Below are 23494 nucleotides of genomic sequence, written 5' to 3' on the forward strand. Positions count from 1 at the left end.
CCCAAATGCAGGGACTCTTCCTGGCACATAGCCAAGTGAAAAAGCTCCGCTGCATGCAGGTATGAACGAGCATGGACAAAAGGTCAGTTGCTCCAAGCTGCAACTGACAGCAGAGCTCTAAGTCTTGGGAGGCATCCACAACAGAGAACCCCTGATGCCAGGTTCCCCAGAAAAGGAGCTCCTGCTCCCTCTGGGCAGAACATTAGGCTGGACCCTGGATGTAGCCGTGTACAGTTAACATTCCCGGGGATGCGTGGGGCACATGGGGGAGACCTGCGTGGCTGCTGTCCAAGTGACGATTCTCTGACAGCAGCCTCAGTGGGAAGAACAGGTGCTGATGAGGGAGGAGGGAGGCAGCTCTCTGAGGCAGCGAAGTGCAAATTCTCAGGCCGCTGGAATGTGGGCAGGGGATGGTTGTCTAGCAGTGGGCAAGGAGGGCCTGAGGCAGAACAGAGTCCTGGCAGGGTTTGTGCGGTTCTTCCTCCTCCCTGCACCTCCGCATCAGAGCAGGGCTTTCCTCTTGGCCTCCAGGGCCAGCTGGGGACGGACACAGTGCTCCTGGGGGCAGTAGGCTGTACAGGGGAGTCAGGAACGTGTGTGTGGGTAGCCATCCTGTGGCCGGGAGATTAGAATTGTGCTGATTTTTTTTTTTTCCAGCAACACCCAGCAACTTTCTGTCCTTACAAGAATGTTCTATGCAGAGACCAAGAACTTGGCTGGCTCTTCAGAGAATTGCCACACCTATTTTACACATGGAGAAGCCCAGTCTACAAAGGGCCTGGGACAGGTCCAAGGGCAGGTGGCAGGTGACCTGCAGCCTTTAGGCTCCGGGCCCCAGGTGAACTGTTCCTTCGATGGAGCCACTCCCACTCTGCCCTGTGGCCCCATGGCAGGTAGGCGTGGCGGCCGGGCCACAGCGGGCCTTTGTGCCAGGAGGGCACCACCCCCTGGCCTGCCACTCCCCGCTCCCAGCACAGCCCTTACCTGCCGTCAGCGCTCCTCCAACGCGACAGTTCTGCGAGCTCCTCATTCAGCGCTGCGCGCCCGGAGCTGCTCCCCGACGTGCGGCGCAGCGCAGCGCACGAGCGCCCGCGCTACTGCCCCGAGGCCCCAACGTTGCGGTCCCCTCCCGGGCTGACCATTAACCAGGAGGCCGTATAAGGAACGAGTGGCCCGGGCGTGCAGGAGGGACACGTCGCCGCCATGGACAGCAGCACCTGGAGCCCCGCGGCCACCACGACCGCCGCGCCCCTCGCGCCCCACGAGCGCATCCGCAATGCGGCCGACATCTCTGTCATCGTCATCTACTTCGTGGTGGTGATGGCCGTCGGGCTGTGGGTACGTGGGGGTCCTGGGGGCCGGGGCCACCGGGAGGGCAGAGCCGGGCCACAGAGGAGCCGCGGCACAGCCTCTCCGTGCTGCAAGGGCGCGTAGGCTTTGGAGTCTCCGGGCAGGGGGAGCGGAAAAGACTTGAAGCGCTTGAGAGCAGTTCGGGACACAGTGGGAGGTGAGCCGGGCAGGCGAGGGTGAGCAGAAGTGGGAAGGGAGCCCAGGGGAGCCTGCCGGCAAGGGCAGAGGAGGATGGGGGCCTGCGAGCACAGAAGGAAGGTAGGGGCTGGAGGGCGTGGCGGAGAGTGCGAGAGAGGGGCGGGGAAGGGGCAGCCTGGAGCGCAGGAAGGGCCCCAGGGCTGGGGAGATGAGCCTCAAGGAGGTGCCTAACGTCTTACCTGTCGGTCATCCAGTTCCCATAAGAGAGAGTGTGTAGAGCGGGAAAGCCACAGCCTCTGCCAGCCCCAGAGTCCCCGGGACAATCCATGGGGAAGGTGCTGACTGCTGTCCCCATCCTGGGAAAGGCTAACCCCGAGCCCTTGAGCCTGCAAATCCCAGGGGCTGGAGCAAATTAGAGATGGGGAAGATGAGAGGAAGAGGAGGAGGAGGAGGAAGAGGAGGAAGAGGAAGAGGAGGAGGAGGAGGAGGAGGAGGAGGAGGAGGAGGAGGAGGAGGAGGAGGAGGAGGAGGAGGAGGAGGAGGAGGAGGAGGAGGAGGAGGAGGAGGAGGAAGAAGAAGAGCTGGGTGACCTGGCACTGGAGAGAGGGAAGTGTGTCTTTCTCCTTAGGGACTCTGGGGACACACCAAACCAGAGAAACTTGTTCTCTGCAGCCTGAAACTTGGAAATTTTACTTATGACAGACTCTGGCACGCCCAACAACTAGAGGAAGAGGGCTTTTGTTTTGTTTTTGCCTTGGTCCAGGCTGTGTGTAGTGCAGTGCTATGATCATAGCTGTCTGCAGCCTGGATCTCCCCGGCTCCAGGGATCCCAGGGGGAGGTGTTTTGAAAGTGTACAGATATTCCAGCCACTCTCAGGGATTTTGTCATGGGGCGGGATCGGGTGACAGAACCAGGAGATTGCTGTGCCAGCAGGTGGTTGTGTTGAGCTCTTTTGACTTAGAGGAGGGGAGGATGGGTATTAACCCTTCTGTGGACACAGCTTTTTTTAAAAAAGTAAGAGAAATTTTTTTTAAAGGAATTGTAGAAGCCAGATGTAGCAGAAAGCCTCTTTGAGTGTCACATGGGGTCAGTGTGGCTGACTTTTCCTCAGTGCTCTTGGCTTCCCAGACATAGTGGAGTGTCCAACCAGGAGCCAGGATACTCAAGTTTAGTATTGGCTTTCACATGGTTTCGGCCATGCGATGTTGTTTGAGCCATGTCAACCTCCTTTTACTGAGTGTGAAATAGCTACAGTCTTATCTATTTTCCCAAGGTGGTTGTGAGCATCTACAACTCTAGAATTAGTTTTTAAAATATTATTATCATTTGCCTTCCAGGTTATGATCCAGACCTTGAACGATTTTTGTTCTTTTGAGTAAAATGGGCAAAAATGGGCAGTGTATCTTCACAAAAGCCACAAGACAGGGAGGGCATGAGTGCTAATCACCATTTTACAGAAGTGGCGATTGAAGCCTCATGTGGCTGTCATTTGCCTAAGATTGCAACAGACGTAATTGTTCCTGGAACTCAAGTCTCTTGAATGCTGGATTTTCCACGGTACCAGGCACTGTGCCTCTGTCCCTGCCTTCCTCCCCCACCCACCCCAGCATGTAAGTGCTGGAGCCAAGGTGTGAGGCCATCACTTGCTAGCCATACCTTACTGCCTGTTTCCTGCACGGTCCCTGATAATCTCCATTCTCTGAACCAATCTCATGTTAGCCTTGCCAGTGCTGTCAGTGTTTATACTTTTTTTTTTTTTAATGGTGTTTACACTTTTTAAGTATCTGTGAATCAGTATCATTTGTCTTGTTAAATGCTACTTAATGAGCCTGATAGTATTTGTCTACGTTTAATCTTCCCCCATTAGGCAGTGCCTCTGGACCTGGCTTATTTAACGTGCTGGATTCCGTCCAATTTGTTCTCCCCTTTTTACTATTGAAGGGTCAAGAGTGGCTTGATTCAGGGGTGGAAATTCTGACTCCTGCATGGTCTCTGGCTGCACAGAGAACAGTCCAGGCCCATTGTGCTTCCTTAGCTTAGAAAAGACCCCCACCTCTTCCAGCCAATGTCCCTCTGTCCCATCTCTGTCTCTTCCAACTTTATTTTGGTTCTATTTTACCCTCCTCCAACTTTGCCTCTTCCAATCACATTTGGGCTCTGGGTTGTTACCTCTCCAGTGTTTGTTTTCATTTTTCTTTCACTACCCTCCAACTTGTTCACTGGGAGAGTGATATCCTTTTAAGCTGGATGTCCAGCCATATTCTTGCTGGAAGATTTCATTATCCTGCACCCCCCTTAAGCCAGGGTTTGTTAAACTAGCGCCCACGGGCCAAATCTGATTCGTTGCCTATTTTTATATGGCCCACATGCTATGAATGTTTTTTTCCACTTTGAAAGGGTTGTGGAAACAAAATGTAACAAAGCAAAATTCAAGGAGTTTGCAGCAAAGGCCTAATGTAGCCCATGAAGCCTAAAGTATTTACCACCAGGCTCTTTTTCTTTACAGAAAACACCTGCTGACCCCTGTCTTATGCAGTCATTTGAACTGATAGAAGTCATTTATTACCTGAGTTGGAATGGCCCTTGGGGGAGCCCAGACCTTTCTGTTTCATAGATGAGGGTGGGAGAGAGTGACCTGAAGTCATTCAGATGAGTTGGTACCAGAGCTGGGACTAGAACCTAACTCGTACGATGCCGAAGCCAATGTTCTTTCTGCTAGTCTGCCTCTCCCCTCCCCAAGATACTGTCCTTGCTGGGAATACTCTCTCCATGGTCCTTAACCACTGTATTGCTGTGACAGTGTTCTGGTGGCAATGAATTCCTTCTTTCCTCATGCATTTTCATGAATTGAGAGCCTAAAGTTTATTGACTTCCACCCTTTTCATACTATGCTGAGGTCTCTTCTGTAGATCAGTTGATAAAATCCTCTTGACAAGTTGGCAACAGTCTTCACTTGAATAGTTCCAGCAGACACTCTGTTGAGTGACCCCATTTCCATGTCTGGGCAGCCCTGGTGGAGGAGAAGTTCTTCCTGGTAGCTGGCTCAGACCTGGCATCCTGGAGCTTCTCCCATTTTGTCTGGTCGTGCCTACGAGATCAGGGGACAAACATTCTAGAGAGGGAAAGTCCTGGTGTGGACACGTCTCTCTTCACCTTTTGTCTATTTCCAACATCTTTCTTGAATTATTCCAGCCCCTGCCTCTAGTCCCTTCCCTCATATTCCTCTAAGCTCTTCATTCCTGAGACCAACTGGGAAATGTTTGTGTCTGGGCCCCAAACTCACTTTTCCTGTCCCTCCATCCATGCCTGCGGAGACATCAACCTTCTTCAACTTGAGAATGATCTTCAGAATGGCCTTTCCCTGGGCGACTGGCAGACCCTGAGTTCTTGGGATTTATTTCTATTTCAGCCCTAGCTACCTCCTCTGCTGCTTAGGTCTGTTGATTCCCTTGCTATTCCCGGGAAAACCACTATGGAGTCTTCCAGAATATGTCCTGTGGGAGGGAGTATGACCCTGCTTGGAGTCCAAAAAGACCTGAGCTTGGGCACACAGGGGCGCTCAACAAATTTATGTTGATTGATGCACGAGGGGCCCTGCTTCCTAAAGGACTAAGAGGGCCCGGGGCCAGGGGCAGGAGCACCGTCCCCATTTTGTCCTGGAGGACTGGGCCCGAGCCTCAGCTGGATCAGGAATAAGCTAAAGGCTGAGAGGCAACATTCCAAGGGAGCAGTGAGAGGGGCTGGTGGTCATGAATTGAAGATACGTGTCATTTTTCCTCTCATGAACCTTCGGTGGCTCCCTATTGCCTGTGGAATAATGCCTATGCTTTTTAGCCTGGCATTCGAGAGCCTGAGTTCTGGCCCACTTCTCACCACTGTTGCCATTCACACGTCTCAGCCAGGTTCACCAGAAACCACTGTTTGTCATTCCTGCCTTCCCCACACTGGGCGCGGTTCCTTCTCCGGCTCACGGATTTGCTATTCCTGCACTATGAAATGTCCCTGTCTTTTTTCTCTAATAAAACCCCACTCTTTCTTCAGATTTGCTGAAATGCTACCCCTCTGTGAAGCCTTTCCTGACTCCCCAGTCAGAAGGAACCCCTCCTTCCTCTGCACTTAGCGCTGCAGTCACACTATATTGAAAAGCTATGATTCCAGCAAGCTCCTACCTACATCCGCAGACAGGAAAGATTTGAACAGAGTTGGAACGTCCGGTCTTTTACGTAATATTTAGTACAATCACTTTGCATTCTTAGAGCATTTAAAAATTTTGTTTTGGTAATAGCTTTATTGAGATATAGTTCACATACCGTATGTACCTTTTAAAACTATGATATTTTATTAGGCACCTCTGTATGCTTGTGAAAAAGGCATAAAAAACTCTATTTCCCCCTGTTTAACAGACAAACAAATGGATCCAGGTGCAGTGACTGGCCGGAAGCCACCCTGTAAGCTAATTACAGAGCTAGCCCAGGACAAGGTGTTTAAGCCTTCTGAGTCTCATTTTCCCTGTTTGTCAAATGCAGGTCCCTGCCTCCTTCATCTCAGTATGTTTGAGCCTCTGCGGGAAGAAGGAATGTGAAAAGTATTTCAGGAAGTGGAGTGGGTAGAAGAAGGTGTCCTGTAGGGGGAGGAATGTCCTTTAGGCTGGCAAGACCACTCTTATTTTTCTCTATTAAATTTTTGACCCTTTTGTCCTCAGGCTATGTTTTCTACCAATCGTGGGACCGTTGGAGGCTTCTTCTTGGCCGGCCGAAGTATGGTGTGGTGGCCGGTAAGTTTTCTCTGAAATAGTATTTGATTAAGATAATCTCTTTCAGAACCCATTTTCTTCTTGGCTTTGGGTGGTGGTAATTCTTCCTCTCCACCTAGATCCTTGACAATGAGTCTCATGCTCACCGGTTCTCCTGGGCACCCTTAATCTCTTATGGTCGGGGAAGAGCCTTTAAATAAATAATGCTTGGATTCCTTGAAAGGATAAATAGAAGAAAAGACTGCACAAGGTGGGCAGTGTGGAGAAACAAAAAGAGCGCACAGACCGAGGTAAGCTTGAGCCAATCTGAGCTAACATTTCTGTATCTATGAAATAGGGGTGATAATATTTACCTTCCAGGAGTGTTATTAAAAGTGGTGACCTCTTATGGGGTGGAAACTCAATAAATAGTACCCCTTTTGTTACTTTTTCCTACTTTAGGTACCATAGAAGAGAGATTTTTATCTGTCCTATTTCCAGAGCCTAACACAGTGCCTGGCATATGGGAGGCCCTCAATGAATGCTGAATGGATAGAGGGAGAGCCCCCTACTATTCCAATGACAGTTTTCCTCTGGATGAGGTTTCCTCATCTCTTGGTGAATTTTGTATTTTGTGTATTTAAGAGGCATTTTCCCTGATGCTTGAACATGGGTGGGACTGTCCCAATCAGAGGACATCATGGGTGGAGGAGAAACCAGGAGGTGCCCTCCATCATCTCAGCCTAGGGCTCTCGCTGGTTTATCAGTTCAACTCGATGACCATTTTGATCCAGTGTTTTCACTCAAGGGAGAGTAAGTGAGAACATGGGTTGAACAAACTGGCCAAGTCTTGCAATCCCTTGGTCTTAAGATATGAGTAAGGTTGGCTGGAGAAAAAGGAGAGTAATGCTGAGTATATACAATAAGAAGGGAGTGGCAGCTGTGGGTTGGTTGCAGGAAGAGAAACAAGAAAGTAAAGACTGTCCCTGTCATGATCTGTACAGCACAGAGAGACTTTACCAGGAAATTATGCCACATCTTGCAGTTGGCATTTGATCAGCTATTTTGGGATGGATTTTAATAACTGGCATCGTCACAGTTGCTTGGGTTATCCCTGAAGTCATTTCTATTTTAAAAAAATTAAAAAATTTTTTTGACAACTAAAACTTATATACATTTACAGTGTGCAACAGACGTGTTTTGATATATGTATACATTGTGAAATAATTAAATTAATTAACTTATCCATCACCTCACAGACTTCACTTATTTTTTTGTGGTGAGAATATTTAAGACCTAGTCTCTTTGCAATTCTCAAGTATACATTATTAACCATGGTCACCATGCTGTATAACAGATCTCCAGAACTTATTTGACCTAACTGAAACTTTGTACCTTTAACCAACATCTTCCCATCTGCCCCACTTTTTCTGCCTGAGCCCCTGGAAACCATCCTTCTACTCTCTGCTTCCATTATTTTGCCTTATTTATTTATTTTGTTGAGACTGAGACGTTGCCCCGGCTAGAGTGCCGTGGTGTCAGCCTAGCTCACAGCAACTTCAAACTCCTGGGCTCAAGCGATCCTCCTGCCTCAGCCTCCTGAGTGGCTGGGACTACAGGCATGCGCCAACACATCCAGCTAATTTTTTTTTTTTCTGTATTTAGTTGCCCAGCTAGTTTTTTTCTATTTTTGGTAGAGACTGGGGCTGGCTCTTGCGCAGGCTGGTCTCGAACTCCTGACCTCAAGTGATTCTCCTGCCTCCCAGAATGCTGGGATTACAGACATGAGCCACCATGCCTGGCCTATATTTTGCCTTTTTTAGATTCCACATATAAGTGAGCCCATGAAGTTATTTATATTTTATTCTTAAGGTGGCCGAGAATACCTGGCACAGATGCTGCCTTCTGTGGTGGATCCCTCATGGTGGTTTCTCCTGTCACTTGGGTGGGTACAGGCACATACATTCTGATGTGTCCTTGCAGTTTTTTTTTTTTTTTGAGACAGAGTCTCACTTTGTTGCCCAGGCTAGAGTGAGTGCTATGGCGTCAGCCTAGCTTACAGCAACCTCAAACTCCTGGGCTCAAGCAATCATTCTGCCTCAGCCTCCCGAGTAGCTGGGACTACAGGCATGCGCCACCATGCCCGGCTAATTTTTTGTATATATATTTTTAGTTGGTCAATTAATTTCTTTCTATTTTCAGTAGAGATGGGGTCTTGCTCAGGCTGGTTTCGAACTCCCAACCTCGAGCAATCTGCCCGCCTCGTCTTCCCAGAATGCTAGGATTACAGGCATGAGCCACCTCGCCCGGTCTCCTTTCAGTTTTGTGGCAGGGCTTTTTGTCTTCCCATGCTTTGGACTTTTGTGCCTTCCCAAAAGCTGGTGTCAAAGAGGCAGCTCTGATCCAAAGTTCAACACAAGGCTGGGTGAGTCCCTCTGTGCTGTGCAATATAGTAGCCACTAGCCACACTGGCTGTTTAAACCAAAATTAAAATTAGGTAAAATGAAAAATTTCTTTCCTCGGTCACATAGCCATAGTCCAAGTGCACAGTAGCCGTATGTGGATGGTGGCGCCTGTGTCGGATAGTGCAGACCTAGAACAGTTCCATGTTCCATCTGATAGCGCCACTCTGTAGATTTCTATAGGTTGGCATGAAATCTTAGTGGACTTGAGATTTGCTGAGAGCACTGAACAGGACTTTGAAGTTTATTTGATTATTTTGAAAACAGTGGACACTTACCCCATCTAATGCTTTGGTGCCAGCTAACTTCTCACACAGCCCCATTTTCTTCTCCCTACTCCCCATCATGGGAAACTTACTACATTTAAGACAAACCATTCCATTTTCAGACAGCTATTTTTCCTTTTGCTGACTGTAATCAAGAGGAAAATTTTTAGGGCTGACATATTTATTGGGTGAAAGACCTCAGCTTCCAATTTCTGGGTCTTGGAGAAGCCAAGGAGTAGGTGAGGCATGTGGCAGAACCACCTCTAGGAGATATGCATTTTAAGCTAGGCCTGGGATCACGTCATATCTTTCTTTATTTTTTTTTTTTGAGACAGGGCCTCACTCTGTTGCCTGGGCTAGAGTGCAGTGGCGTCAGCCTAGCTCACTGCAACCTCAGACTCCTGGGCTCAAGCGATCCTCTTGCCTCAGCCTCCTGAGTAGCTGGGACTACAGGCACGCACCACTATGCCTGGGGATAATTTTCCTATTTTTAGTAGAGGTGGGGTCTCGCTCTTGCTGGGAGTGGTCTTGAACTCCTGATCTCAAGCAATCCTCCAACCTCAGCCTCCCAAAGTGCTAGGATTGCAGGGATGAGCCACCGCACCCAGCCGGGAACACATCATATCTTAACCAGAGATGTTGCCTTTCTTCCTGGTAGTGCCCTGGCTTGGTTGATGAAAGGAATTAACCTCGCCCAAAGCAAGTAGGGTTCAGGGGTTTATGTGGGGCTTTCTGCGGGTGTTGTTTTCCTTATGCAGGCAGGTCTCAGTATCAGATTTTCTAATCAACAGAGAAAAATGGCGACATTTTTTCTTTTGTGCAGAAGTCACTGCTTCCTTGACGAGGCTGACATTCAACCCTTCTTCCTCCAACCGTAGTGTCCATCAGGGTTTTAGGAGATTACGTTAATGGCTTCTAAACCTGCTCCTGTGTCAGAATCACAGGAGGTAATGCATGTACAGCACTCAGCGCTGTGCCTGGCGAGTGGTCAATAAATTGGAGTGTTAAGAAATGGGAGGAGGGTCTGGAGTGCCAAAGGCAGCCCCGGGTGGCATCGGTCTGGCACACAGTACTTAGTAGTGCTCGGTGAATGGAAGCATTTACTTAGCTACTGCTGCTCATTCCCTTGCACTTAACTTTCAGGTTGACCCTGTGATCAAATGAACATGCTATATATGTGTATTTATTTATACTTCTGTAAATCATCAATTCCAGCTACATACGGACCACATTTTAACATCTCTGAAGTAGAGCCGTGTCTTATATTCAGTTAGTAGCATGCCACAGGTTCAGTGGAAGTGCTTTTCTTTCTTCGTGCTACGTGATATGGCTTATGACAGTTGGTGCCTTAGATTCACTAAAGTATGGTTATATCCTAAAGCAATGGTTTTTTTTTTTTTATAGAGAAAGGAAATAGACATAAAGCAATGGTTTTTAAACTATGTTTACTGCAGCATTTTAGCTCTGCAGAAATGCTTTTGGGGCTGCTCTACACTCTGCTCCCTTGCCCCCCGGCAATCCAACTTTTCTTTATTTTATATAAGCACGATCTTCTAGAATTTTGTTTGAAAACAAGTTTCTGCTGACTTACAAAGTTTAAAAACTGCTAATTCACAGGGACAATTGGCTTGATGATTTCCATTATAAGATTTAAAATGGTTTTAAAACACCATAGCCATACACACCCGAGAGAAGGAATTAAAGGAAAACCATGGAATGTGAGAAAAATCTAAGTGCTGTCCTCCAAAATTAAAAAATATTTGAAACTGCATCAAACCTAGACTTCTAAATTTCCTTTTGAAGTAAAATGCAAAGTTGACTTAGCCTGTCCTTGGTCCATAAGTCCATAACCAGAATGTCAGTTCTCAAATGTGCCGGCTCAAGGGGGCCGGCATCGCGGGGCCAGAGGTTGTCCAGTGCTGACATCTCTCTCGGCCTGCTGGCTGCAGCAGAAACCCTCCAACGCAGCCCTTTGCCCCTTCTGTCTGCCCAGCTGCTTCGTGCCGTGGGAGGAGTGGGCAGCAGAGAAGCTTTGGGAAGAGAGTCCCGGGGGATTTTAGGAAGGGAGGACTCGTGTTGATCTGGGTTGATATACTCGAGGTAGGGAGGGCTTGGGTTGTCACCCACGAGAAAGCAGGAGGAAATCACAGCTCATAAAGTCGGAGAGGAGGTTGGACAGAGGAGAGCCTGGCTCAGGGCATTCCTGGGGCTCAGGAGTGGTTATGACCTGTAACGGGCGAAGATCCAGGAACTCTGGGAAAAGATCCCATTCTGGAAAAGTTAATGAGGCCCAGAGAGAGAGAAATGGTTTGTGCCTCGGTTTGCAGATCCAAGTGAGGGACAATCAGAGGGAGGGAACAAGGACTCTGGAGCTGAAATTACAGGAGGAATTGGCTTGCAAAGGGAGCCAGGCGGGAAGGTCCCCAGAAGCCTGAGTCATGCTTGAGGCAAGACAAGGCTGAAGACTCAGCTGAGGAACCTGAAACTGTGGAGCTGTGCCTTGCATAATTGTGGGCCGGGTGGTAGCCCGGGATTCCCTTTTTATGAGGCACCATGATTTGGCACCTTTAACTAGCAGCTGCCTGTGCGCTGTGTGGTGATGATTTCTTGGGGATGTGGGTGATGGGAGGGTGGGAAGGCCGTGAAGTTCATGTGCTAAACTTTGAAGGGGAAGTCCCCACTCTGGCTAGTGGCAGCAGAAATTACTCAGAGAAGTGGGGTCCCAGCTACACAGCCCAGTGGAGGACCCTTGTTTTGGAGGAGAGTTTGATCACGCATACCAATGCCGTTGGCAGAACCAGCTCCGTGGGAGCCGCAGGGTACGGCCACGGGCCAAGGCAGGCACGGGCCAACCTTTTGACAGCCGCCTTCGACTCAGAAGTACGCATTCCAGCAGGCAGGGAGTGGGAACCACACAAGGAGCCAGAGGATTGGGCTCTGTCCCGGCTTTGTGACATTGAGCAATTCATTAATCTCTGAGTCTCCGAGAGTCTCCTCTGTAATGTGAGACAGTCAGATCAGGAATCGCAAAGGCTCTTCCACAACTAAAATTCTAAGTTTCCACATCACAGTGGAGGGAGCAAGCACAGGAAATGAGGGTGGGCACTTTAGTCACGCCATTGCTAGTGAGCGCCGTGGAGATGGAATGGCCGTGCACCTCTCAGCAGCTCGAGTTCCTTTCCTTGCCTTACTAGTGGAGACTCATCAGAAAGCGTAATCTCAGTGCTTTAGGACAAAGGTTGACAAACTTTTTCTGTAAAGGGTCAGATAATAAATATTTTTTCTGCTTTGCCACTATGCGAACTCTTGTAACAATTTCTCCAGTAAGCTGGTGTAGCATGAAAGCATCCACAGAAAATACGTATAGGAGTGGATATGTCTGTGTTCCAATAAAACTTTATTTACAAAAACAAGTAGAGGGCCAGATTTGTTGTTTTGAGGACACACACCCCCACAGTCTTGGAACAGTGCTGGGCACACGCTAAACTCTCAGGCTTAGCTCTTGTTCTTCTTTTCAGCTGAAACCATTTGGAGGATTTATATCAGATTGCTTATCTGATTGTATCCTCAGTGATCTAGTACAGCGAGGATGATGATTAACCCCATGGGTTGCCCAAGTTTACACAAGATAAGGACAGCGCTAGGGCTCCCACTGATCTTCTGGTGATTCACGTCTCTTTCTCTTTGTCCTTTGAGATGGAAATTTATGAGGCCAATGGGTATCATCTAAAAGTTAATCTGAAAACCAAGAAATTCTTTCATGCAGGGCTGACCAGAGACCCCATTAGCAATTTCCTTTGAAGAAAGAGGACAGCTTCTCAAACTTTTAAAACCCTCCTGAGTAAAATATATCTGATTTTTTTCTTTAAGTCTCTAGAGCCTAATGATCAGATCAAAGTTCAGACAGTTATGATGTCCCTGGCGCGGCCAGGGGGCGTCCTGGAAAAACCTGCCAGGCTGAAGACATAGGTGGGAGCTCATGGATCAGAGAGGAAGAAAGGGAACCAGGCAAGGGGATGTGGAGAGGCAGAGAGGCACGGAGGGAGGACCCTTGGGAAGAGGTGAGAAGACAAGGACTTGGCTCTTTGTAAGCTGGGGGAAGTGATCCCTGCCTTTGTGACCCCCAAGTCCAAGTCCTGCTCTCTCTGCTCTGGTTGCTTTCTCCCTGCATGTAGCTGTCTGTGTCCTTATGTGTCCCAGTGTCCTGTGAAGAGGACAGAGACTGTATTTTTCTTAATCTTTGTTGTTTTTTTAAATTATCCTTCACAACACCTAGTCCAAGGCCTTACACTGGAAGTAGGCACTTAACAAATACGAACTGAATTAAAGAAAAGCAAAGGAGGAGAGGGACGTGTTGCCAGACCCTCATGCTGGTTCCCCTGGGTGGTATCACTGGAGACACCTAAATCTGCATTCTGCTCTCTGGTGCAGGAGCCATGCAGTGGAGACAATTCCGGAAGTTAGGAGGGTGCTGGCTCTAAGTCAAAGCCTGCTTCCTTTCTTTCCTCTTCCTGGTACTTTTTTTTTTTTGAGACAGCTTTGCTTTTGTTGCCTGGCCTAGAGTACAGTGGTGTCATTGTAGCTCACAGCAACTTCCAACTCCTGGGCTTAAGCAATCCTCCTGCCTCAGCCTCCTGAGTAGCTGGGACTACAGGCTCACACCATCATGTCCGGCTACTTTTTCTATTTTTAGTGGAGACAGGGTCTTGCTCTTGCTAAGGCTGGTCTCGAACTCCTGAGCTCAAGCAATTCTCCAGTCTTGGCCTCCCAGAGTACTGGGATTACAGGCATGAGCCACCATGCCTAGTCCTTCCTGTTACTCTTCTTGTCTTTTTCCTCCACTTTCTCCTCCTCCTTATTCTTCTTCTATTCCTTCCCTTTACCTCCCCTCTTCCTTCTCTCTCTCTTCTTTTGGTGGAGCCACTTATCTCCCATGCTTCATGGCTTAGTCTCTCCTCTGAGGAGCTTCTCTGATTACTGCATGGCCACTCACTGTCCATGTAGTCTCTGTGTTTCTAGACATCAGTGGACTGATGTGTAGCCAAGTTCCTGTCGTCTAGCTAGTACCTGAGCTCCTGGCTTCTCCTTTCCCACTGGCTGCTTTCCCAGCATGTCTAACAGATTAGCATTGCTATAGACAGAGAAAAGAAACAAGTAAATTGTCATCAATATTTCTAGCTGGCTGAATTTCGAAGAGTCAGAAGATTGCCGAAACTATCAGCTAAAATAAAGTCTTTGGGCTATTCCTGTTAGAAAAATATCTGGGATTAAATAAATTAATACATGTAGATTTCCCAGGGCAGTATATGGTTAGTATTAATCAAGGGTTGGCTACTATAACTGTCATTATTATTATTGTATTTCATCTCCAGATCCTCCTCCATAAATTGTGAATTCATTTGTCCATTTATGTATTTGTCCACTTATGCATTACTATTCTTTCAGTCCATGACTATGTGTTTGCTGACGACCTACCATGTGCCAGAGTCTGCGTAAGGTGCTGGCATATCCCTGGGTGTATGTGCGTGTGTCACTCACGTTCTTACAACGAACATGTGAAGTTACAAGTAGTGGTTAAGTGTTCGGTAGCAAATCTATTTGCGTCAAGGAGGGGGTGGGTGAGTGGGAAGGAGCAGGGTCTTCCTTAACCTACACAGGAGGTCAGGGAGGGCCTTCCTGAGGATTGGGTATTTAGGCTGAGACCTAAAGGATCAGAGGGAGCCAGCCGTGTGAAGACTGACTGGGGCATGAGCAATCCAAGCAGAAGGAACAGAATGGTCAAAGGCCCTGGGGTAGGAAGGAACTTGGGGTATTTGAGGGACTGAAAAGGAGTCATTATGGGGGAGAGACAGTACAATTAGATCAGGCCCTTCTGGTGAGGGACCCTGAGTTGTCGGGTCCATCTGGATTGGGGGGTCACCAGCCTTCTTGACCTCTAAATGCCAACGGAAGACCTCATCTGCCTGTTGTACCAAAAACCGGTGGGAGGATGTCAGCGTTGGTAGTGGTGTCCTAGTTTCCTGCCCCTTTGGCTCTCTGGGCGAGGAGAGTTGTTCAGGAAGGTAATGAGTGAAAGACGACCATTGTCTGTGGGGATATGAGCTGACAGAGCAAACAGAGATTATGACAACTCTGGAGCAAGGCCCATGTCTAAATATTTACCAGAGTCTCAGGAATAAAATATTCGGAATATATGAGCCGCACCTTATTTTCTGTCTCAATCCAGGAAGTGTGATTCTTGGGAGATGGCAAGGGTCAAAGGTTAAACCTTTCATAACTTTCCCTTGCGAAAAGAGAGCTCACTGAGGGAGACGCTCATCGCAAGACCAGTTCCTGAGAGGGGAGGGAGAAATCTGAAATAAAACACGCTATAGACCGGCACACGCGGTTCCTGAGTTTACAGTGGGGCGGTGGGAGGGTCTCACCCCACTGTGCCCCTCACTCCGGGAAGTTCAGGAGAGAATGTCTGGGCAGGAAGGAGGAGGCCAGTGCGGGGCCGCGGCCTCTCCCTGTCTTCCTGGGACTTCAGTCGCCTTTGGCTCTGGGACCTTGGGCAAGTCTCTTCTCTCCTCTGATCTTTAATCTTCTCATCTGTAAATGAAGATGACAGTCATACCAACCTCGAGAGGCTGTTGAGGGCAGTAAATAAGACAAAGTGAAAAAGTTATCCTTCCTCTCTCCCTTTTATTTCATTTTATTTTTTTTTTTTGAGACGGAGTCTCACTCTGTTGCCCGGGCTAGAGTGATGAGTGCCGTGGCGTCAGCCTCGCTCACAGCAACCTCAAACTCCTGGGCTCAAGTGATCCTCCTGCTACAGCCTCCTAAGTAGTTGGAACTACAGGCAGAGCTACCATGCCAGCTAATTTTTTTTTGTTGTTTCTATTTTTAGTTGCCCAGCTAATTTTTCCTTTTTTGGTAGAGACGGGGTCTCACTCTTGCTCGGGCTGGTTTCGAACTCCTGATCTTGAGCGATCCTCCTGCCTTGGCCTCCCAGAGTGCTAGGATTACAGGTGTGAGCCACTGGGCCCAGCCTCCCTTTCTTAATTTCCCAGGATTGGGCTCCCAAAGTGTGATGCCCAGATAAGCAGCATCAACAAGACCTGGGATCTTGTTAGGAATAAACATTTTCTTGGTTTATAATTTTATAATTTTGAATTTTCATGAATTCCAATCATTAGTGTGGATTATTCTTCAATAGACGGAATAGGATTTTTTTTTTTTTTGAGACAGAGTGTTGCTCTGTTGCCCAGGCTAGAGTGTAGTGGCATCATCATAGCTCACAGCAACTTTAAACTCCAGGGCTCAAGTGATCCTCCCACCTCAGCCTCCTGAGTAGCTGGGACTACAGATGTGCATCAACATGCCCACCTACTTTTCAAAAATTCTTTGTAGAGTTGGGGTCCCCCTATGTTGCTCAGGTTGGTCTCGAACTCCCAGCCTCTAGTGATACATCTGCCTTGGCTTCCCAAAATGCTGGGATTACAAGTGTGAGCCACCACGCCCAGCCTGCTTTCTTAAAATATCAGAATTACAGAAATGAAGATTAATGGTTGCCAGTGGTTAAGAATGGGGAATGTGGGGTGGGGGTGATGTCAGGGTGGCCATGAAAGGGTAACATGAGAGACCGAGGGGTCCCTGTTGATGGAGACAGAGCAGAGATTGAACTGTTCTATATTCTGACTATGTTAACATCCTGGTTGTGATATTTTATTACAGTTTTGCAAAATGTACCACTGCAAAAAACTGGGTAAAATGTACCTGGATTTCTTCACCTTGTTTTCTTTCCCTTTCTTTCTTTCTTTCTTTCTTTCTTTCTTTCTTTCTTTCTTTCTTTCTTTCTTTCTTTCTTTCTTTCTTTCTCTCTCTCTCTCTCTCTCTCTCTCTCTCTCTCTCTCTCTCTTTCTTTCTTTCCTTTGTTTTTCTTTCTTTCTTTCTTTCTTTCTTTCTTTCTTTCTTTCTTTCTTTCTTTCTTTCTTTCTTTCTTTCTTTCTTTCTCTGTCTCTCTCTCTTTCTTTCTTTCCTTTGTTTTTCTTTCTTTCTTTCTCTCTCTCTCTTTCTCTTTCTTTTTTGAGATAGTCTCACTCTGTTGCTCTGGGTAGAGTGCAGTGGTATCATCACAGCTCACTGCAACCTCAAACTCCCAGGCTCAAATGATCCTCCTGCCTCAGCCTCCTGCGTAGCTGGGACTACAGGTGAGATCCCCAACTAATTTTTTTGTTTTTAGTAGAGACGGGGTCTCTCTCTTGCTTACACTGGTCTCAACTTCCTGGGCTCAAGGGATCCTCTCGTCTTAGCCTCCCAGAGTGAAGGATTTTTTTTTAAATTTCAAAATATTAAGGGGATACAAATGTTTTTGTTACATGAGTAGCTTTTATTAAAAAAAAAATAAATGCAAAATTTCCAGACCCAACCCAGACCTACTGAATCAGAAACTTTAGGGGATAGGGTCCAGTAATTTAAAAAAAAACAACAAAAACAAGTTCTCAAGGTGATTCTCATTAGGGTTACCAGATTTAACAAGTAAAAATACAGGATGCCCAGTTAAGTATGAATTCCAGATAAACAATAAATGCTTTTAAAAAAGTCTGTCCCATGCAATATTTGGGACATACTTAACACAACAAATGCATTCATTATTTATCTGGAATGCAGATTTAACTGTGTATGTTATATTCCGATGTATGTGAAAGAGTAAGGACCACTGTCAAATAATATCCCAATGGAGGCGTGCCTAGCACAGCTTGGAGAATGGATGGAGAAGAGACCCTGGGATCTGCTTATATCCCTTAAAGAGGATGACAGGAGCAGGGAGCATGAGGCCATCTCCAGAGTTCTGGACATTCTGGGTAGTCTATGGTTCATTAACAAAGAGAGAAGTTTCCTGAAATTAGCTGAGTGCAATTTCCATTTGAGCAATGACGATCTTGCACCCTCAAAGAGAAACCACCCCTCTTGTTCCTTTCAAGAGATTCAGGGCACTCCGTGAAAACATGGGCTGTGTAAGAGCGTTATCCATATTTCTTCAGAATAGGATGCAAAACCTTCTTAAATGTCTCTCTCATTTGTAACCTCATTTAAGCCTGAGAATGCCTTTGTAGGGTAGGCTAAAAGGGATTCCTCTCCTCAGTTTATTGTGGAGGAAACTGAGGCTCAGCGCAGTAAGGTGACCGGCTCAGGATCACATGGTTTGTTATGGCAGAGCCAAGAGGAGAGCCAGGTTGGGAGGCTCCCAGGGTGCTCAGAAGGAGGGGAAGGAGGAGATGCTCATGCCATTTAATTGTGTTTTCAAACATGATTATTGATTCAGGGTACTTTTCCCCAAAATCATTGGCTGTGTCTGATGGTGAAGCTCGTTGTCCATTTCCTCTGGCAATGCTTGACTCCCGGGTTAGTGGTCCCGAGTGTGCACTTGCTATTTTACTTTCCTTAGGGTGTGGCAGTAAAGATGAAATTAATGTGTAGACTTTCTTCCTCTGGGCTATAATTTTGTTTTCATTTGAAAATAACGAGGAAATGTAATCATTTCCAAGGTAATTCCAGCTTTAACATCCTATGAACTGGGTTAAGATGTCAATTTCGTATTTCTTGCCACACAAATCATAATTGCAGTTAGCATTTAGTGATTTTTTATGTCTTTTTCTACATCACCCCACACAAACACATAACGTACTGCCTGCCTTGTTCTCAGTGCTCAGGCCCTGCCCGTGAATCTGAGACAGCTCTGGAATTGCTGTCCTTTATTCTTTTTTTTTTTTTTTTTGAGACAGTGTCTCACTCTGTTGCCCGGGCTAGAATGCCATGGCATCAGCCTAGCTCACAGCAACCTCAAACTCCTGGGCTCAAGTGATCCTCCTGCCTCAGCCTCCCAGGTACCTGGGACTATAGGTACGTGCCACCATGCCTGGCTAATTTTTTCTATTTTTAGTTCTTTGGCTAATTTCTTTCTATTTGTAGCAGAGATGGCGTCTCGCTCTTGCTCAGGCTGGTCTCGAACTCCTGAGCTCAAGCAATCCTCCCGCCTTAGCCTCCCAGAGTGCTAGGATTACAGGTGTGAGCCACTGCGCCTGGCCTATTCTTAAAAGTTTTAAGGGATTGTGTTCTGATTATAAAATCATACAAACTCATTGTGAAAAAATTGGAAAAGTATTTAAAAAGTAAAAAAGAAATACTCTCATTGTTTTCTTTTCCAAAGATAACCACTGTTAAATTTGGATTTATTTATGAATACATACACACACACACACACACACACACCTATGCATATATTTAAACATTTTAGAGATCATTTGTATATAGGTTTATATGGTTCTTGTTGTTTTACATTTTATTGTGAGCATCTCCTCACGTCATAACAAGTTTTTCAAAGCTATAATTTTAATGGCTGCATAATATTCTATCATAGGGATGAAGCTTAATTTATGCAATTGTCTTCCTATTGTGGGGCACTTAGGTTGTTTCCAACTTTATTGTAAATAACGTGGCAATGAACATATTGATCAAATTCTTATGTCTAAGTCTTTGTTTGCATCTCTGATAATTTGCTTAAAACAGAGTCCCCCAAATAGAGTCATAAAGTGGAAGGAGATGAACTTTTAAATGATTTTGATGTATATTGACAGACTTGCTTGCCAGAAAGATTGTACCAATTTACATTTCTACCAGAAATATATGGGAGAGCCTATTTACTTGCCCAAACCAAGTATTTAAAATTAAAAAAAGTAATGTCTATTTGATGGACTAACTCACAAGGTCAGATCTTCCTTGTGGCCTTGTTCTTATGAACGCAAAGCTTATAGGTTGCCAGGTCGGCATCTAAGAGAGACACTTCATAGTCTCTAGGCACACTGGGCACACTAGAGACTATGAAGTGTCTCTCTTAGATGTGACCTGGTGTCCTTATGGGCCCTGCTGTCCTTATGGGCCTGTGTGGGGCCGGCAGCCAGGTTTATTGCCTCTTCCTCCGGGGAGATGGTGCTTGGCATGTCCCGGTGAAAAGTCCCCACTCCAAGCATCTAGTAGGATCAAATGAGACTCTGAGGCATTTGGTCACCATGGCTCCTGTGGTTTTCCTAAGAGAAGCATTCAAGGGTTTGATATCACTTACTCAGCAGACCTCTACTGAACCCTTGCCATGTACAAGAAAGGTCTTGTGCTAAGTGGAAGCAGAAATGCTCTTTGAGGCTGGAAGATATTTGGGGCACCACACTTGTACAGAAGCAGCCACCAACACAGGACCTGGCATGCACCAGGAGAGTGGAACAGATAGCACGCGGAGGAAGAGATTGGAGGAGGAAGATATTCAGAGACCCCATCTCTTAAAAAAAGTGTTTGCAGGGAGACATGATTTGCCAGATGTTTTCCATTGTGGTTGAGGTAGTTTTCTCTTTAGAGAAGACTCATGGGAAAACATCAAATTTTTGCCAAACCCTGGAGGGATTGAAGTGAAAGAAAACTTAAGTGGTAGAACCACTGTCTTGTGAAAGTAAACCAAATTGGTCCTATCAGCAATCTAAATTGCAATGGGAGGAAATCCATTCTTGTTAAATGTTACAATTATGTAGAAGCAAATTCTCAAACAGTGATGGGAATTAGCACTGGTCTAGATCCTCTCTACTGCCAAGGACCCATGGCTGAATGTCAGGTTTAAAAGAGGGGACGAGGGTAGATGATGTCAAGAAGGGAGCCCGCTTCACTCTGGACAGCTCCTGTCTCGAATAGCCTCTGCAGGCCTGAGCCTGCTTGGGGGACAGACATGGGACTGAGGGCAACAGAGAGCAACAAGGATGATGAGATTCAAGTCCAGGGTGAGTGAGGAGCAGACACATGAGAAGAGGAGGCTTAGCCTGGAGAATATTTAAGGGTGGGGGTACCACCCTTGTCCTCAGATATTGGAAGGGCTAGCTTTGACTTGTTTGGTATCCAGGCAGAAGTGGGACTGATGGGTAGATTTCAGGTCAAGGAAAAAAATGACTTTTTAGCAATTAGAGGTTTTCTACCATGGTTTCAGCTCTCCTGTAAGGTGAAAAGTTCTCTATCACCAGAGGTCTGCATTCAGGTGACTCTTGCTTGGGAGGGATTGCAGAGAGAACTTAAGCTGTCACATCTATGGACCCAGCCAGCTCTGGACGATTCTATGATTCTTTAATTTCTCTGTCTCCCCTCTTGCCAACCTTCTAGGATAGGAAATCTAGGCAGTCAAATGTGGTCATGAATTCCCTAAAGTCAAAAACATAGTATGTTTGTCTTCTGTGATGTGACATTATGCTCTCAAACCTGTTGGGTTTGGTCATACCTGGTTCATCTTGCACGTTGGCGGGAAAACTATCTCAATACTTTTGAGCACCATCATGGCATGAGGACGGCTTGGAAAGAAGTTAGTGAAAAGCAAGGCCACGCTGGAGAAATGTTAGATAAAGTTTAAAATCCTGAATTCAGAAGGAATGTGGGAGGAAACTACAGAGAAGGGCATGATGACTCATGTTACTGGGTCACTCCCGAGATGGGCCATGATTCCCAAATGGGCATGAGCGTGGGTGAGGAGTGGACAGAGAGAGTGTTTGGGAAATCAGTGTGCCGAAAGTTTTTTTTTTTTTTTTTAAGACAGGGTCTCACTCTGTCTCCCAGGCTGGAGTGCAGTGGCATCATCATAGCTCACAGCAACCTCAAACTCCTGGGCTCAAGTGATCCTCCTGCCTCAGCCTCCCAAGTAGTTTGGACTACACCTGGCTAATTTTTCTATTTTTGTGTAGAGACGGGGTCTTGCTCTTGCTCAGACTGTGTAAGCATTGTTGATGAGCTCCAGGAAGAGGAGGGCGGCGTGAGAACTGGCAGGGGACCATAGGTGTTAAAGTGATGGTGTCCGGCTTAGTCTACTCAAGCCACAATAATAAGATACCACAGACTGGATGTCTTACACATCAGAAATTAACTTTCTCACTGTTCTAGAAGTTAGAAGTCCAAGATCAAAGTGCTGTCAGGGTTGGTGTCTGGTGACGCCTCTCTTCCTGGCTTGTAGGCAGCTCCCTTCTCTAGGTGTCCTTGTATGGCATCTTCCCTGTGTGCGTTGGGGCACACAGAGAGATCTCTGGTGTCTCTTCTCATAAGGACAGCCATTCTATCAGATTGGAGCCCCCTCCTTAAGACCTCATTTAACCTCGTTATGTCCCTAAAGGCTCCATCTCCAAATATAGTCACATTGGGGTCTTGGGGGTACAACATATGAATTTTTTGGGGAGAACGCAGTTTAGTCTATAACAGTGTCCATTGTAGCTCTTGTGAATTGTCTTTGAAGACTAAGTAATTGTCCTGTTGGCAGGAGATGGGAAGGAAGGGACATTGATTGAAGGTCCACTGAGTGTCATTCCTTGCTGATCCGTAATCTCATCTGACTCCTCCGCAACACTATATGAGGGGACGTGGAGGCTCACAGATGTTGTGAGCACCCAGATAGTAAGAGGTCAAGAAAGCATTTGAACTTGAGCTTTTTTTTTAATGTAACAGTTTAAGTATCTTTATTGTTTATCATGTCAGATTTGCCCCTAATTTATTATATATTTCATATTCAGCCCTCAATATTACACTTTAGTTATATAGCCAGTAAAAAATAAGATAGTTGCAGCAAATAATGGAAGTAAAAAAAATTTCCTTTGTTCCTAAGTAAAAATGATTTAGTTCCAAAGCAGGTGGATAATGTAAAGGGAAGAGACCAGGTGCAGTGGCTCATGCCTGTAATCCTAACTCTTGGGAGGCCGAAGCAGGAGGATACCTTGAGGTTGGGAGTTCAAGACCAGACTGAGCAAGAGTGAGACCCTATCTGTACAAAAAATAGAAAAAATTAGCTAGGCATGGTGGCGCATGCCTGTAGTCCCAGCTACTTGGAAGCAGGAGGATTACTTAAGCCCAGGAGTTTGAGGTTGCTGTGAGCTGTGATGATGCCACTGCCCTCTAGCCGTTGTGACAGAGTGAGGCCAGTCTCAAAAAAAAAAAAAAAAAAAAAAAAAAAAAAAAAGGAACAATCAGGGAAGAAATTGATTATATCAAATCAAGAGACCATCCTTGGCAAATCTAGTTCCTTATTAACCAATCTTGATTTGCTCAGAGGAAGCTCAGTCTTTGTTACCAACATTGCTTGTTCCTAGATTAACTGAGTTTTTATATTGAGTTTTTACTTTTTTGCAGTTAGGTATATGGCATTATTTTCTTGCATACTACAATTCCACTGGGGGAAAATGATTAGAAAGTCCTTCGTCAAACTTGAGTTTTTAAGCTCACGCATGCTGTCTTTGCGCTGGAGGGAACTTCTCCTTGAAACCTTGCTGATTCCCATGACTATGTCTTTAAGTCTGGAGCTGTCAGGGAGACGGCTTGGCAGGCCTTTAGGGTGTCTGGGAGGGTCTCTGAATTCAGCAATGATTTGATCAGAGTTGTGCTTTGGGGAGGTAATTGACCGTGTGTGTTTGTGTGTGTGTGTGTGTGTATAACTGACAGGAGGGAGAGACCAGAGATCCTCTAGAAGCCTGTTGCATAGTCCTGTTGAGAGATAGTG

At 46.4% G+C, this 23494-nt stretch overlaps 1 protein-coding gene across 1 annotated transcript in view; it reads left to right on the plus strand.

Annotated features, from left to right (window-relative positions):
* The first annotated feature begins 944 nt into the window (after nt 1-944).
* Nucleotides 945-23494, plus strand: part of SLC5A1 (solute carrier family 5 member 1) — a 59252-nt gene continuing 36702 nt past the window's right edge. The window contains exons 1-2 of the mRNA XM_012764027.2: nt 945-1338; nt 6192-6263. Of these exons, the coding sequence (XP_012619481.1) occupies nt 1204-1338; nt 6192-6263 (207 nt within the window). The 5' untranslated portion in view covers nt 945-1203. The remainder of the gene's footprint in view (nt 1339-6191; nt 6264-23494) is intronic.

The sequence above is a fragment of the Microcebus murinus genome, chromosome 22, assembly GCF_040939455.1.
Source record: "Microcebus murinus isolate Inina chromosome 22, M.murinus_Inina_mat1.0, whole genome shotgun sequence".
Classification (NCBI taxonomy): Eukaryota; Metazoa; Chordata; class Mammalia; order Primates; family Cheirogaleidae; genus Microcebus; species Microcebus murinus.